The sequence below is a fragment of the Cetorhinus maximus genome, chromosome 13 (assembly GCF_964194155.1).
Source record: "Cetorhinus maximus chromosome 13, sCetMax3.hap1.1, whole genome shotgun sequence".
In the NCBI taxonomy this organism is placed as follows: Eukaryota; Metazoa; Chordata; class Chondrichthyes; order Lamniformes; family Cetorhinidae; genus Cetorhinus; species Cetorhinus maximus.
In genome coordinates this window covers 34993102-35007776 of record NC_135891.1, presented here as the reverse complement: position 1 = coordinate 35007776, position 14675 = coordinate 34993102, and the positions used below count along the sequence as shown (strand labels likewise).

General features: G+C 39.3%; 1 protein-coding gene across 1 annotated transcript in view; it reads right to left on the bottom strand.

The window, feature by feature from the left end:
- Positions 1-308: 308 nt before the first annotated feature.
- The window catches only part of prex1 (phosphatidylinositol-3,4,5-trisphosphate-dependent Rac exchange factor 1), a 220382-nt gene continuing 206015 nt past the window's right edge, over positions 309-14675 (bottom strand). The window contains exons 36-40 of the mRNA XM_078555256.1: positions 14564-14630; positions 13353-13543; positions 8746-8848; positions 8550-8617; positions 309-3878 (exon numbers count right to left, since the gene is read on the bottom strand). Coding sequence (XP_078411382.1) covers positions 3836-3878; positions 8550-8617; positions 8746-8848; positions 13353-13543; positions 14564-14630 — 472 coding nt within the window. The 3' untranslated portion in view covers positions 309-3835. The remainder of the gene's footprint in view (positions 3879-8549; positions 8618-8745; positions 8849-13352; positions 13544-14563; positions 14631-14675) is intronic.

Genomic DNA, 14675 nt, shown 5'->3' with positions numbered 1-14675 from the left:
TTATTTAAAAGTGCCATTAATCTCCACTCTGCAAATGCATTTCGGCTCTGAGATTGGCAGAAACTAGTGCAACAGATCAAAGATGTAAACAGAAAATGGCTTAACAAAATCTTTGTTAGAAAATAAGGTACATAATTTCATTAGGCCAACTTGTATCTTGTAAAATGATTAATGTATAGAATATTTCAACAATAAAGTGTGCTTGTGATTGACTAGCCACTGCTTTAGATATTTTGGGATGGAAAGTTCTTTAAATACAATGAAGTACAATTATTAAATGAAAACAGGATTAAAGGCACATCCAATCCTCAAATGTAAATAAAAATTTATTTGCTAACAGGTTAAGTCTGACAATCTAACTAGTTCAATAAAATAGCATTTAAAATTAACCACTCACTGTACAACTGTAGAATTACAGAAGAAAAACTACATCAACCCGACTTATTTACAACATTAGCAAAACAATGGTTACTAGCATTATACACAACAATGGCTTTGTCAAATTTTTATAAATCGCTGGATGAAAGTGCACCTCTTCCTTGCTGGTCTTTGATAAAGAAAGTATTGCACTGGTAATGACAGAAACTGTTACAAGGGCTTGGTCCCTTAATCTAAAATCAAGAGAAATGATTGTCTTAATTTTACAGATCTGTGAATTGACATCTTCCAAACAAGAGGTGCAATCTAGGACTTTAAATGAAACAGAATTGTGTTAATGTTCCTGAATGTTTAAAACAAGTAATTGCATACCACCAGTAAACAGAGATTAGACAAGAATCAGAATAACAATATACCATTCTCTGTTTGTGCAGAATTAGGCATTTTAAATTGAGTGTAATTGTATGTACAAGTTTTTTATGAACAGATATTTTAGTTATGACAATTGATTGCTACTCGAGATCCAAATTCAGTGAATTCATTTTCTGCTGAATTTAAACATATTATAATCAATATTTGACCTAATTACAGGCTGAGCAGGCAAACATCAAGCCACAAGCTGCTGCTAAAATATCCATTTGGAATAACATGAAATTTTTAAAATTGCTGGTCCAATTTCGAATTTTCCCTTAAACTTGGAGTTTTAGGCTGGTACACAATGAGCAAGGGAAAAAAGATGCCTTTTTTTAAGTCATGAATTGATCTTCCATATTGTGCAATGTAGGAAAAACAAACTAGGAGCCAGTTAAAAATGCCTATTATTTCTTAATTAAGTTATTTACTGTGCAGAAAGTTTCCACACAGTGCAGTGTCTAACCCAAATCTATAAAAGACATTGTGACTCAGCACTGCTGGGCTAACAAGGGGCGAAAATATGCCTTGATCACTATCCTGTAGGCCCTGGTGTAATGTGTGGACATTGGCTGAAGACAGAGGAGACTCAGCTATAAGAACAGTTTGCCAGAAATCCCCAACTCGCTCATACCTTAAGAAAGAACACTTGCAGGAAGCAAGAGGATGGCCAGCACCTATGTAATCATACCCAGCAAGCATCTTCAGGAGAAGAAAGAAAATTGGGAGAGGAGGAGGATTAAGGAAGAAAAGAGAACTGTCTATTGCACTTTCATAGGTTTCATCACATAGATACAGTCTCACTAAGTTGTCATGGTAAATTTTCAGATCTGTTAGAACTCCGAGTAATACAGGACTAAATCACCACCAGAACAGCACTAAAGACATCAAAGACTGCTTAAATAAACAGCTCGTGAAAAGGAAGCAGAGTTTCTTGGTTGAAATGCTGGATTTTATGATTTTTCGCATGTTTGGCTCAGCTGAACTAAGCATCTTGGACATTGCACATAGGTTAAGTCACATATTTCTCAAACCATTACAATCTATACTGCTTCAGTGTGAGATGATTAACTGGGGTGGTGCAATGACCTGTTCTCTGGACTACAGGCAGTGCAGGAAATGACCAGATTGGAAATCATGGAATTCGGAACTGGAATTAAATCAAAAGCAGTTTCTTCACTTTGCTTACATCATCCTCCTCAATTCTAAGCCAAAAGTTACTTGAATTCATAATTTAAAACATATGTACAAATAAGTATAGCTACACTCATTTGGTATCTGCTCAGCCAGTAAAATGGTCAACATAACGCTTAAAACAATTGCAAGAGAAGATATTTTACATTTAATAGGAAATAGTTATAACCATAGAATATTTACTATGTTAATACTGAATAAATTTTCAACCTAACAAAGGTGAATTCCAGGAGCTTATAATTCTAGCTTTAAGGCACTATCAATGGGCTTCAAAATTTAACCAATTAACCTTTTGCCCTGAGACAACTGCTTCAACACTTATCTATTGTGCAAAGAGAGAGAATTTTTTAAAAGTTAATACTAAAACCAAAATGCTTACAAAAGCATCTTCTCTTGCTATTTGTGACAAAACAAAACAAAGATTAGATCAAATTAGATAGCTTTCAAATTCTATCCTTAATATCAGCAATTTCAAACTGAAAACGTGGAGATGTACTGAGGCTAAAATAATGTGGGCAACAGTCTGTCTTTTTCTTCGTGACATGTCTGTTAGACTCCAGCTCTTCCCTTATTTATTCAGCTGTTGACACGTTGTGTCAATTGGTATTGTTCCAGAAGCATTTAGAATTAAGTACTGTACTCAGATGTAAACACAAGGTTTCATGGCTGCAACCTCAAGAAATGTCCATTTTATCTTATGTTATAAAATAGTTTAAAGAAAAATGTAGACAAATTAATGTTGGAGATTTATCTATTGTTGCTCAATATAAAAAAAAGTGGATGCTAAGACTGTCAGCCATGACAATGAAACTGGTTCCAGCAGGTATATAACGGTCAGGAATAGCAACATTGACATAATTTGAAGGCTTTTATGTAGGACTCTGCAAGATTCAGGCAGAATTTATAAAACAGTGAGGAACTTGGACAAATTTGAGGTGGTTTAGATTAACGTAATTCTATCCCAAAAGGCCAACAGATTAGTTTTCATTTTGCATTTGAACTCAGTTTGTGCTGCTCATAGCTGCTTTTGGAAAGTAAATGGAAAATTGAACTATTGATTCAACAGAAGAACAAACACAATCTGGACAATTTCAGTAGACCACATTCAAGCTGTCTTAGAAGCAACACAAAAAGCATAATACCATAGGGGGCATTATAATCAAGAGAATTTTACATGGTTTGTTCATTAAAAAATGAATCATTAACAGTACAGGATATATCAGGAGCTCTGGTAAAGCAGAATGATTGAGAGCCTTCTGTAGCTACACAACATAGAATAGCTGCGTGTACAGTACCGTAGATGGTCTCAAGAGTACATCATGCAATGGGTACTTAATAAAAACAGCTGCAGCTTCTCTGCTAACTCAACAACCTAATTGCATAGCATCTTACTTCTACTTCAGTCAGGCAGTTAGTATCTGAAAACAAGGTCCATGCATAGTCATTAACTTGAGATGCATATGTAAATCAGAAGAATTCCAATGCTGAGAAAACATGTGCTCAAACCCATCACTTCAGTGGCACAAACCAGTCAAAGAGGTCTAAAAATTCCTTGCATGACTAGGCATGTGCATACCTCAAGTTCTTAATTTTGTAGCTTTCTATAGGTTGATATAACAATATATCCAGAAGCTGATGCAGATTGGGACAGTCAACTATCACTGTGCTATTAATGGAAATATGGGCAACAGAGCAGCTCTGTTCCTGTGCTATAACTGCCACTGTATTGCTGTGCATACACAGACACCCCACAGTTCGACTGTAACAAAACACAGACATCACAAAATTGTACAATGTCTAGCAGCTCTTGCTCTCTGGAAAGTTTCGGACAGCCTTTACAATGAAGCATCTTTCATATGTCTCCATCGGAAGGTGGTTGACAGAGCCGGTATAATCTAAGAGGAAATAAAAGGGAATTTAGTAATGAAGTGCATTTGCAATCTATCTTATTCCAATGGAGAAAGAAAAGAACAGCAATACATTCCTTCAACATGCTAAGTGGAGATAAGTACAGTCCAAGTGGGTCTGGTCTTTGAATTTTGGGGCTTTCAGCATAGCTGATTATATGCTCCCCAGATTATAAGCACACACGCTGAATAGGACAAAGGATGAAACTGCTCTTTGATGCTACTGCACTAGTTGCCTAATCTTACCAGGTCATATGACAGGCTTGTAATTACTGGAATCAAAGGCAAATAGCTATACGTATATAGAATCATAGGATGGTTACAGCACAAGTGGCCATTCAGCCCATCGTATCTGTGCTGACCCTCTGAAGGAGCAATTCATCTAGTGCCATTCCCCTGATCTTTTTCCCTGTAGTCCTGCAAAGATTTCCTTTTCAGTTTGCAGATTCCAACCACTTGCTCGGTGAAAAAGATTTTCCTCATGTTGTCATCGCTTCTTTTGCCAATTACCTTAAATCTGTGCCCTCTGGTCCCCGATCCTTCAACAAGTGGAAACAGTTTCTCCCTGTCTACTTCGTCCAGACCCCTCATGATTTTGAACCCTTTTGTCAAATCTCCTCTCAGTCTTCTCTTCTCCAAGGAGAACAGTCCCAAATTCTCCAATCTTTCTATGTAATTGAAACTCCTCATCCCTGGAACCGTTCTTGGAAATGTTTTCTGCACTCACTCTAATGCCTTCACATTCTGCCTGAAGTGTGGTGCCCAGAACTGGATGCAACACTATAGTTGAGGCCAAACCAGCGTCTTATACAGGTTTAATATAACTTTCTGTCTTTTGTACTCTATGCCCCCATTGACAAAGCCCAGGATGCCGTATGCTTTCTTAACCATGCCATCAACCTGTCCTGCCGTGTTCAATAAGTTATGCACATATACGCCCAGATCCCTCAGCTCCTACACCCCCTGTAGAAGTATACTTTTTATTTGTCTGGTATTCCTACCAAAATGAATCACTTCACAATTCTCAGCATTAAATTTAATCTGCCTCTCGTCCACCCATTTCACCAACCTGTCTTTTGAAATTCTACACTATCCTCTTTATGGTTCATAATACGTCCAAATTTAGCACTATCTGCAAATTTTGAAATTGTGCCTATACACCAAGACCTAGGGCATTAATATACATCAGGAATAGCAGGAACCTGAACACCAACTCCTGGGGAACTTCACTTTTAACCTTCCACCAGGCCAAAAAACAACTGTTCTTCACTACTCTGTTTCCTGTCACTCAGCAAAATTCATATCCATGTTGTTGCTGTCCCTTTTATTCCATGAGCTCTAATTTTGCTCACGAGTCTGTTGCTCTAGAAGCCCATGTACACAACATCAACAGTGTTACCCTCATCAACCCTCTGTTACCTCAAAAAAGTCAAGCAAGTTAGTTTTTTTAAAAAGTTAGTTAAGCACAATTTGCCTTTAACAAATGGCTGGCTTTCTTTAATTAACCTGATTTGCCCAAGTGTCTGTTAATTTTGTCCCAAATTGCCATTTCTAAAAGTTTCCCCACCAATGAGATTAAACTGACTGGCCCATAGTTGCTTGGCTTACCTTTACACCCTCTTTTGAAGGGTGCAACATTTGCAATTCTCCAATCCTCTGACACCATCCCCAAGTCTAATGAAGACAGTATGGCCAGTACCTCCACAATTTCCACTCTCACTTCCTTCAGTACCTTGGGTGCATCTCATCCGGCCCTGGTGTCTTATCAACCATAAGCACACAGCATGTCCAATGCCACTTTATCAATTTTAAACCCTTCAAGTGTCTGAACTGCCTCTTTCACCATGACATCAGTTTCCTTGGCAAAGACAGATGCAAAGTATTCATTTAACACCTCAGCCATTCTCTTTTCCTCCATGGGTAAGTCCCCTGTTTGGTCCCTAATGGGCCCCACTCCTCCTCTTACCATCGTTTTACTATATTTATATACCTATGTAAGAATTTAGGATTCCCTTTTTTCTTAGCTACCAGTCTCTTCTCATTCCCTCACTTTGCTTTTTCAATGCCCCTCTGAACCTTCTGTATTTGGCCTAGTTCCCAATTATTTTATCCACCTGACATGTGTCATATGCACACTTTCTTTGCTTCTTAATTTCTCTCTTTCATCATCCAGGAAGTTCTGGATTTGTTTTCCCTACCTTTCCCATTCATGGGAATATACCTTGACCGTTCTCAAACTCTTTCTTAACGACAGCCCATTGTTCAGTTACAGGTTTGCCTGCTAATCTTTGATTCCAATTTATCTGGGCCAGATCATTTCTTATGCTTACTCTGGATTATTTCTGGCCCTTATCCTGAGCCAACTTAAGCCTTATGATAGATTGATCACTGACCCCTAAATGTTCCCCTACTGACACTTGGTCCACCTGGCCCAGCTCATTGCCAAGAACCATGTCTAGCAATGTCTCCTTTCTCTTTGGACTGGAAACATACTGTTGTAGAAAATTGTCCTGAACAAACTCGAGCAACTCTTGCCCTTTTTTTTTAAAAACATTACTACGTTCCCAGTCTATATTCGGATAACTAAAGTACCCCATTATAAAACTGCGCTATAATTCCTGCGCTTCTCTAATTTCTTTGCAAATTTATTCCTCTACATATTTCACACTAGTTGGCAGCCTATAGACTACACCCAGCAATGTAATTGCACCTTTTTTGTTCCTTAGCTCTAGCCAAAGAGATTGTCCTTGACCCTCCTGGAACATCATCTCTCTCCAGCACTGCAATGCCTTCCATAATCAATTCTGCCATCCCTCCTCCTTTACTTCATTCCTATTTTTCTGAAACACCTTGATTCCAGGAATATTTCATACACAGTCCTGCCCTTCTTTGAATCAGGTTTCTGTTATCCCAATGTATCATTTTAAATATGGTTGTGTCTGCAACTCACTAATCTTATTTACCACACTCCACGCATTCACGTACATGTACTGTGTCCCGAATTTAGACATTATTACTTTCCCCCTTACATTGAGCCCACCTAATACCTTACTATTTCCTACTCTAGTACCATCAAACCATCTACCTTTGCACTTTGGTATCCCTCTCTAGTATTACCTCATGGTCTTCACATCCCTGCCAAGTTAGTTTAAACCCTCCCAAATAGCACCAGCAAATCATGCCACAAAGAAATTGGCCCTGGCTCTGTTTAGGTGCAACCCATCCAGCCTGTATAGTTCCCATTTCCCACAAAATTGATCCCAATGTCCCAGGAATCTAAAGTTCTCCCTCCTGCAACATCACTGCAGGCACATATTCATCTGTTCTCCTCCCTACTTGCGCATGGTATTGGGAGCCATCTGGAGATTACAACTTTTGCAGTCCTGCTTGCTAATTTCCTTCCCAGCTCCCTAAATTCTGACTGCAGGACCATACCCCTCTTTCTACCAAAGTTGTTGGTATTGACGTGGACCACAACTGCTGACTGCTCACCCTCTCGCCTCAGGGGTGCTCTGCAGCTGCTCAGTGACATCATTGACCCTGGGACCACAGAGGAAACATGCCATCCTGGGTTTATGTTGGTGAATGCAGAAATGCCTGTCTGACCCTCCAACTATCAAATCTGCAATGACTATGTCTTCCAGTCTTCTTTGTGCCCCACCCCCTGTATAGCTGAGTCAACTGTGGGGTGCCATAGACTTTGCTCTGCCTGCACTCCCCACATGAAACATCACTTTTATTAGTATTCACAACTGAATACTAGGTGGAGTTAAATGCACTCCAGGGGCTCCTGCATCACCTGCCTATTTCTTCTCGACCATCTGGTGGTCACTCATTCCCCCTCTGGCTACATACTCTTAATCTGCGAGGTGACCACACCTACAAACATGCTATCCACAGAGCTCTATAGCGCCTACGAACATAGTAAAGCATCCAAAGCACTTCACAGGAGCATTATCAAACACGGTCACATGAGGACATTTGACAAGATTTTGATCACCTTTCCTAAGGGGTCAGTTTAAAGGAGGGTCTTGAAGAAGACGAGAGGGGGAAAGAATTCCAGAACTAAGGGCTCAGTCAGCTGAAAGCACAGCCACCAAGACTGGAGTGAATAAAAATCCAGGATGTGCAATAGGTCAATGTTGGAGGATCGCAGAAATATTGTTGGGGGAGGGGAGTGTGGTGGTGTGGTATAAATCTATAAAGGGCTGGAGATTAGAGATATGGAGAGGCAAAGCCATAGAAGGATTTGAAATCAAGAATGAGAATTTTAAAAGTAAAGTGCTGCCAACATCGTGCAGTGAGCACAAAGGTGACAACGACGGTTATCATCACACAGGATATCGTCATTTGTTGCTTTACTAAGGGTCCTTTGTTTCAATGCTGTGGCAGGACCAACAACCTGATTGGAGGGGCTCAAACACAGGATTGCAGAGAAGTAAGGCATGAATTTGGGAAGCAACATACACGTTCAAGGACTAGAGAGAAAACAGCACTTTAAAGTACTGTGAAGCACTTGAAATATTTTACATTCCTAATGTTGACTGGCTAGGATAAGAATTCTGAAATTGTTGTTCCTGGCTGAACTAGAAGAACTACTGAAGTAACTTCTCAAATCTGACACACAAGATATTACCAGCATACATGTTTATAATTTACCTTGGTACAGATTGTGGCATCTGATCCATTACTTTTAAATTTTTGGCTGAGTTCTCAACCCTTGCACCCTGCAGAAATAAAAAGAATCCATTGTTCTCAAAGAAGGGCAATTGGACTGCACACACACAACAGTTTAGAGTTTAAAACAATTAGGCACATGTCTTGAATCCATTTAATTGGTCTTTGAGGATCTTACCTGTTTTCTCATAATGTCCGTGGCCTGCATGATACATCTAGGTAAGAGCCCATGACTACGAGCCAAAATAACTGCTTGTTCCAGGGTTACACTTAAAGTACTCCTGAATAAAACCAAAATAACAGGACAATTAATATAGGTTCATCACAACAACAAAGACAAAACATCTTCTGCATGATTTGTTCAGGTGAGGAGTAAACAATTGAGCTGATTAATTCAGCAAATCCCACTAAAATGATCAAATCCTTTTTAAAAGCCCGTATCATGCTTTTCTAAAGTAATTCCATCACCATACGAGATGAATTCTCCAAGATTTGAGTTTTGGTCGCAAGGTTATGAAAACTAAAATGATGCCCTGCCCTCTTCCCTATATGTTCAAAAATGTAATCAGTTAATTGAATATCTGAAAATGTTGATGTTACTTCATGAGCAACATGAAAACATTATTATTGCTTGCTCAAAGTGCTGAAAATTTGTAGCCCTATTTCAGAGAAATCAGTATCTTAGTGCAGCTTCAGAGTTCGGCTATTACTGAACTGTACAAAAATGCTCAAAATAGTTAAGCAACATATTGCTGTTATGTCTGGGCATTCTGGTACATGATGTAAATTACAGTGCAACAATGTGGTTGGACCAACTTGAGACTAAAGCACTTTGGAATCGGCAGATTAATATTGGGAATTTTGGCAAAAATACAATTGAATAGTGCACTAACATTTTCATTGATGTTGGGTTTAATATGGCAGCTGAAATGGTACAATCAATACAAATGCAGTGCATTAGAACCAGAATAACATTCTTTACACAAGATCTAGGAGTTTGCAAAAGAAAACATACTAAACAGCACCAGTACATCACCTTTACAAAAAGGTGGATATTAATCTTTGAAACTCTATAATTCAATTTTAAGCTTGCATAACAGTAATAAAATATAAATTGCTAGAATACAGAATTAAACAGAGGTTGTACTTTGCAAGTAAAACTTGGACTGATACTCTGAAAATACTCAATAATTGCAAACTGCTGGAGAATTAAAAATGTGAGTGGTTCAGTTTTGGATGACATGCTTTGCTAGACCAGTGATAGATGTTACCAGCTGGCTTCACTGCATTTCTACACAATTCTAGATAATAAAGACATAATATGTCCAGATGCAGTTTCAAAAATCAGGTCTGACAGAAGATTCCACTTGCACCAAGTTTAGACTAAAGAACAGACTTATAGTTATACAGTGACATTCATATAAACAGGAGGTTCTAAAGAGCTTCATATCCAATTAATTATTTTTGAAATGTACTCACCTAAATAAGCAAATAGAGCAGCTAATTTGCTCACAGCAGTTTCTTAGTGAGACAGCAGTGAGATAAATGGTTATAGTCTTTTTTTTTTACAAAAATGGTTTCAGTTGAGGGAAATATGTTGGCCAGGACACAGAACTCCTGTTACTTTTTTAACATTACCTTGAACAGGCAGACAGGGCCTCAGCTTAACAGCCAAATGGCACTTTAGACAATAAAGTGCCCTCATTAAACATACCAACATATGAATTAGGAGCAGGAGTAGGCCACTTGGCCTCTCGAGCCTACACCACCATTCAATAAGATCATGGCTGATCTGAATGTAACCTCAACCTCACATTCCTGCCTACCCCTGATAACCTTTCGCCCACTTGCTAATCAATAATCTATCTATCTCTGCCTTAAAAATATTCAAATGTTCTGCTTCCACCGGCTTTTGAGGAAGACAGTTCCAAAGACTCTGAACCATCAGAAAAAATTTCTCCACATCTCTGTCTTAAATGAGCGACCTCCTTATTTTTAAACAGTGAGCCGTTGTTCCAAATTCTCCCACAAGAGGAAACATCCTCTCCACATCCACCCTGTCAAATCCCCTCAAGATCTTGAAGGTTTCAATTAAGTCGCCTCTTACTCTTCTAAATTCCAGTGGATACAAGCCTAACCTGTCCAGCCTTTCCTCATAAGACAACCTGTCCATTCCTGGTATTAATCTAGTAAACCTTCTAACACATTTACCTCTTTCCTTAAAGAAGTAGACCAGTACTGTACATAATAGTCCTGATGTGGTGTCACCAATGCCCTGTATAACTGAAGCATAACCTCCCTACTTCTGTAATCAATTCCCCTCACAATAAATGATAACATTCTATTAGCTTTCCTAATTACCTGCTGTACCTGCACACTAACCTTCTGTGGTTCATCCACTAGCACACCCAGATCCCTCTGAATCTCAGAGCTCTGCAATCTCTCACCATTTAGACAGTATGCTTTTTTATTCTTCCTGCCAAAATGGACAATTTCACATTTGCCCGCATGAAACTCCATTTGCCAGATCTTTGCCCACTCACTAAACCTATGTCACTTTGTAGCCTCCTTACGTCCTCTTCACAACTTACTTTCCTACCCATCTTTGTGTCGTCAGCAAATTTACCAACCATTCCTTTGGCTCCTTCATCCAAGTCATTTATATAAATTGTAAAAAGTTGAGGCCCCAGCACTGATCTCTGTGGCACACCACTCTTCACATCCTGCCAACCAGAAAAAGACCAATTTAAGCCAACTCTGCTTCCTGTTAGCTTGCCAATCTTCTATCCATGCCAATATGTTACCCACTACACCATGAGCTTTTATTTTCTGTAATAATCTTTGATCTGGCACTTTATCAAATGCCTTCTGGAAATCTAAGTACAGTACGTCCCCTTTACTCACAGCACATGTGACTCTTTCAAAGAACTCCAATAAATCGATTAAACATGACTTCCCTTTTACAAAACCATGTTGACTCTGCCTGATTGCCTTGAATTTTTCTAAATGCCCTGTTAGAACATCTTTAATAATAGCTTCTAACATTTTCCCTATGACAGATGTTAGGCTAACTGGCCTATAGTTTTCAACTTTTTTTTTGGACAAAGGAGTTATATTTGTTATTTTCCAATCTAAATGGGACCTTCCCAGAATCTAGGAAACTTTGGAAAATTAAAACCAATGCATCATCTATCTCACTAGCCACTTCTTTCAAGACCTTAGGGTGAAGTCCATCCAGTCCTGGAGATTTGTCAGCCCACAGCCCCAACAATTTTCCCAATACTACTTCCCTGGTGATTGCAATTTTCCTGAGTTCCTCCATCCCTTCCATTTCCTGATTTACAGCTATTTCCAGGATGTTATTTGTGTCCTCTGTAGTGAAGACTGAAGTAAAATATCTGTTTAATTCATCTGTCATCTCCCTACTTTCCATCATCAATTTCTCAGGCGCAGCATCTACAGGACCAATGCTCACTTTGTTAACACTTTTCTTATTTAAATATCTATAGAAACTCTTACTATCCGTCTTTATATTACTAGCTATCTTTTTCTCATACTCTAATTTTTCCCTACTTATTGATGTCATTCTTTGCTGTTTTATATTCTTTCCAATCTTCTGACCTGTCACCCATCTTTGCATAATTATGATGTGTTTTCTTTAAGTTAGATGCCGTCTTTAACTTTTTTTAGTTAACCATGGATGATGGGCCCTGGCCTTGGGATTTTTCTTTCTCATTGGAATGTATATATTCCGTGTATTCTGAAATATCTCTTCAAATGTCTGCTTCTATTGACATATCCCTTAACCTCATTTGCCAGTTCACTTTAGCTAGCTCCGCTTTCATGCCCTCATAATTGCCCTTATTTAAGTTTAAAATACTAGTCTTGGGCACTCGTTTCTCCCTCAAAATGAATGCAAAATTCAATCATATTATGATTGCTGCTACCTAGGGGTGCCTTCACTGGGAGGTTATCAAATAATCCTATCTCCTTGCTCAATACCAGGTCTAGTATAGCCTGCTCTCTGGTTGGCTCCAGAACATGCTGTTCTAAGAAACTATCTTGAAAACATTCTATGAACTCATCTACACTACCTTTGCCCATCTGATTTTTCCAGTTTATATGTAGAAGTTTCACAGCAACAACTCTCCCATCATAAACTTACAAACCAAATCCAATACCAAGTTCACTATCTCCAAATTCACTGTCTCTATTTCAACACAGCAGCTGGTGTTTGATTTACACTGGTCTACAAGTGATAAGCTGCACCCACCACTTCTTATTCATCTCATCAGTGGCCATCAAGGATGCAGTGCTGCAGAACATGGAACTCATCTCCATAGAGATTGAATTCGGCAATGCAACCCTGGTGTAATTTACCAAGACTGCTGAAGAACTAGAAGTTGGCCCATTTATATTCCTGCTCAGAATTCACAGCATAGGCAAGAATTCAAACAGCAATGCATTAAAAGATGCAAGTGTAACTTCAATTTTCTGTCTTCTGACCTTCCTCAATATTACGGAGAATGACCATTTATTCAGGCTGTGCTACATATCGCCAGGCTAATATTGTAATAGTGACTTATGAAATCAGGATCACCATGAAGGCAGCATGAGTGAGACACACAGATTTATTTCACAAATGAATGCAAATGTGCCAACATACCCCACATCAATGAATTCTGATATTTTTACGTTACAATTTTCATAGCATTCCAAGAATGAACAGCTTGGAATATTCTGTTTTAACAGAAAGACTGAGGTAATTGGAGATATATCAAATACCTTTGTATACCAGTGCTGCACATAACAATCTGGCAAGCTCCAAGCCTGTTGCAGAGCTCAGAAGATATCGGCAAGGTTGCAATTCCAGAAGCAGGACTACTTGAGCTCGCTGTGGATGTTGAATGCTTTGGGCCGACATACAACTCCATTAGTCGCCGAAGCTCCTCCAAAGCGTTGAGGGGACGTAACAGCTGCGCATTTTTAACAATAAAGCGTTATTTACAAATCTGGTTTGTTCCAATATTTTACATGCAAGGAATGCCACTGCACTTAATATCGAGGTCCCCTTCCCATTTTTTCTTTAAGCAGCTAGATTTTTGCCTCTTGTAATACTTAAGCACAGCACTCTATGCAAGATCAAGCACAGCTCAATAATATATATTCACTTTACTTGCACAAAAACTAATTACATAGAATTTAAGGGACAGGAAGAGGCCATTCAGCCCAATGTGCATGTGCTGGTGTTCATGTTCTGCACAAGCCTCCTCCCACACTATCAGCACATTCTTTTATTCCTGATGTACATATCAATAAGATACCCTAAGCAACATTGGCTTATCTTGGTACGCCTCAAAATTTGAAATGCAAGTCGAATGTAGCTATAGGACCATGCAATAAAGAAAAGAGAGCTAATAACATAGCAGGCAGAATTTTGCCCTTGATGGGTGGGCAGGCCCCCACCGGCTTGGCGGCGGGCGGGCAGCCAATGGCCGCTGCCGAAACGGGCCCCGCTGCCATTTTAAGTGGGCGGGCCAATTAAGGCCCACCCAGCGGGCCGCCCGACAGGAAGTGCTATGCGCTTCCTGTGCTGGGGGAGGGGGGAGAGAGGGATTCCCCAACTGTCAGAGTATGCTCTTTCACGCATGTGCGTGAAAGAGCGCACATCTCCCTGAGACTAAGTGCTGCCTTAGGGAGATCGCTGACAGTGTTTGAAACTTCAAAAATAGAAAAATAAAAAATTAACATGTCCCCCTCAAGTGATAATGTCACACGAGATGGGACGTGTTAATTAATATCACAAAAACTTTATTAAACTTTTTAAAAACAGACATGAAACCTCATCCCACCGGTGGATGAGGTTTCATGTTTTTTCAGAAGCCTGCTGGGGCTCCTGGCCTGTCCACCAACCTTAAGGTTGGATGGGCGGGGCCTTTAATTGGTTTAACTACCTACTCAATTGGCCATTGACAGGTCCACTAGAGATACCTTACCTGGTTTATCTTTACAGCTGTTGTAGAAGAATCAGAAGGCAAATTAGATCTTTCTAGATAGAAAGCCCTATGGAAAGATCAAAAAGAACTTCGAATTTAGTTAAGCGTTAAA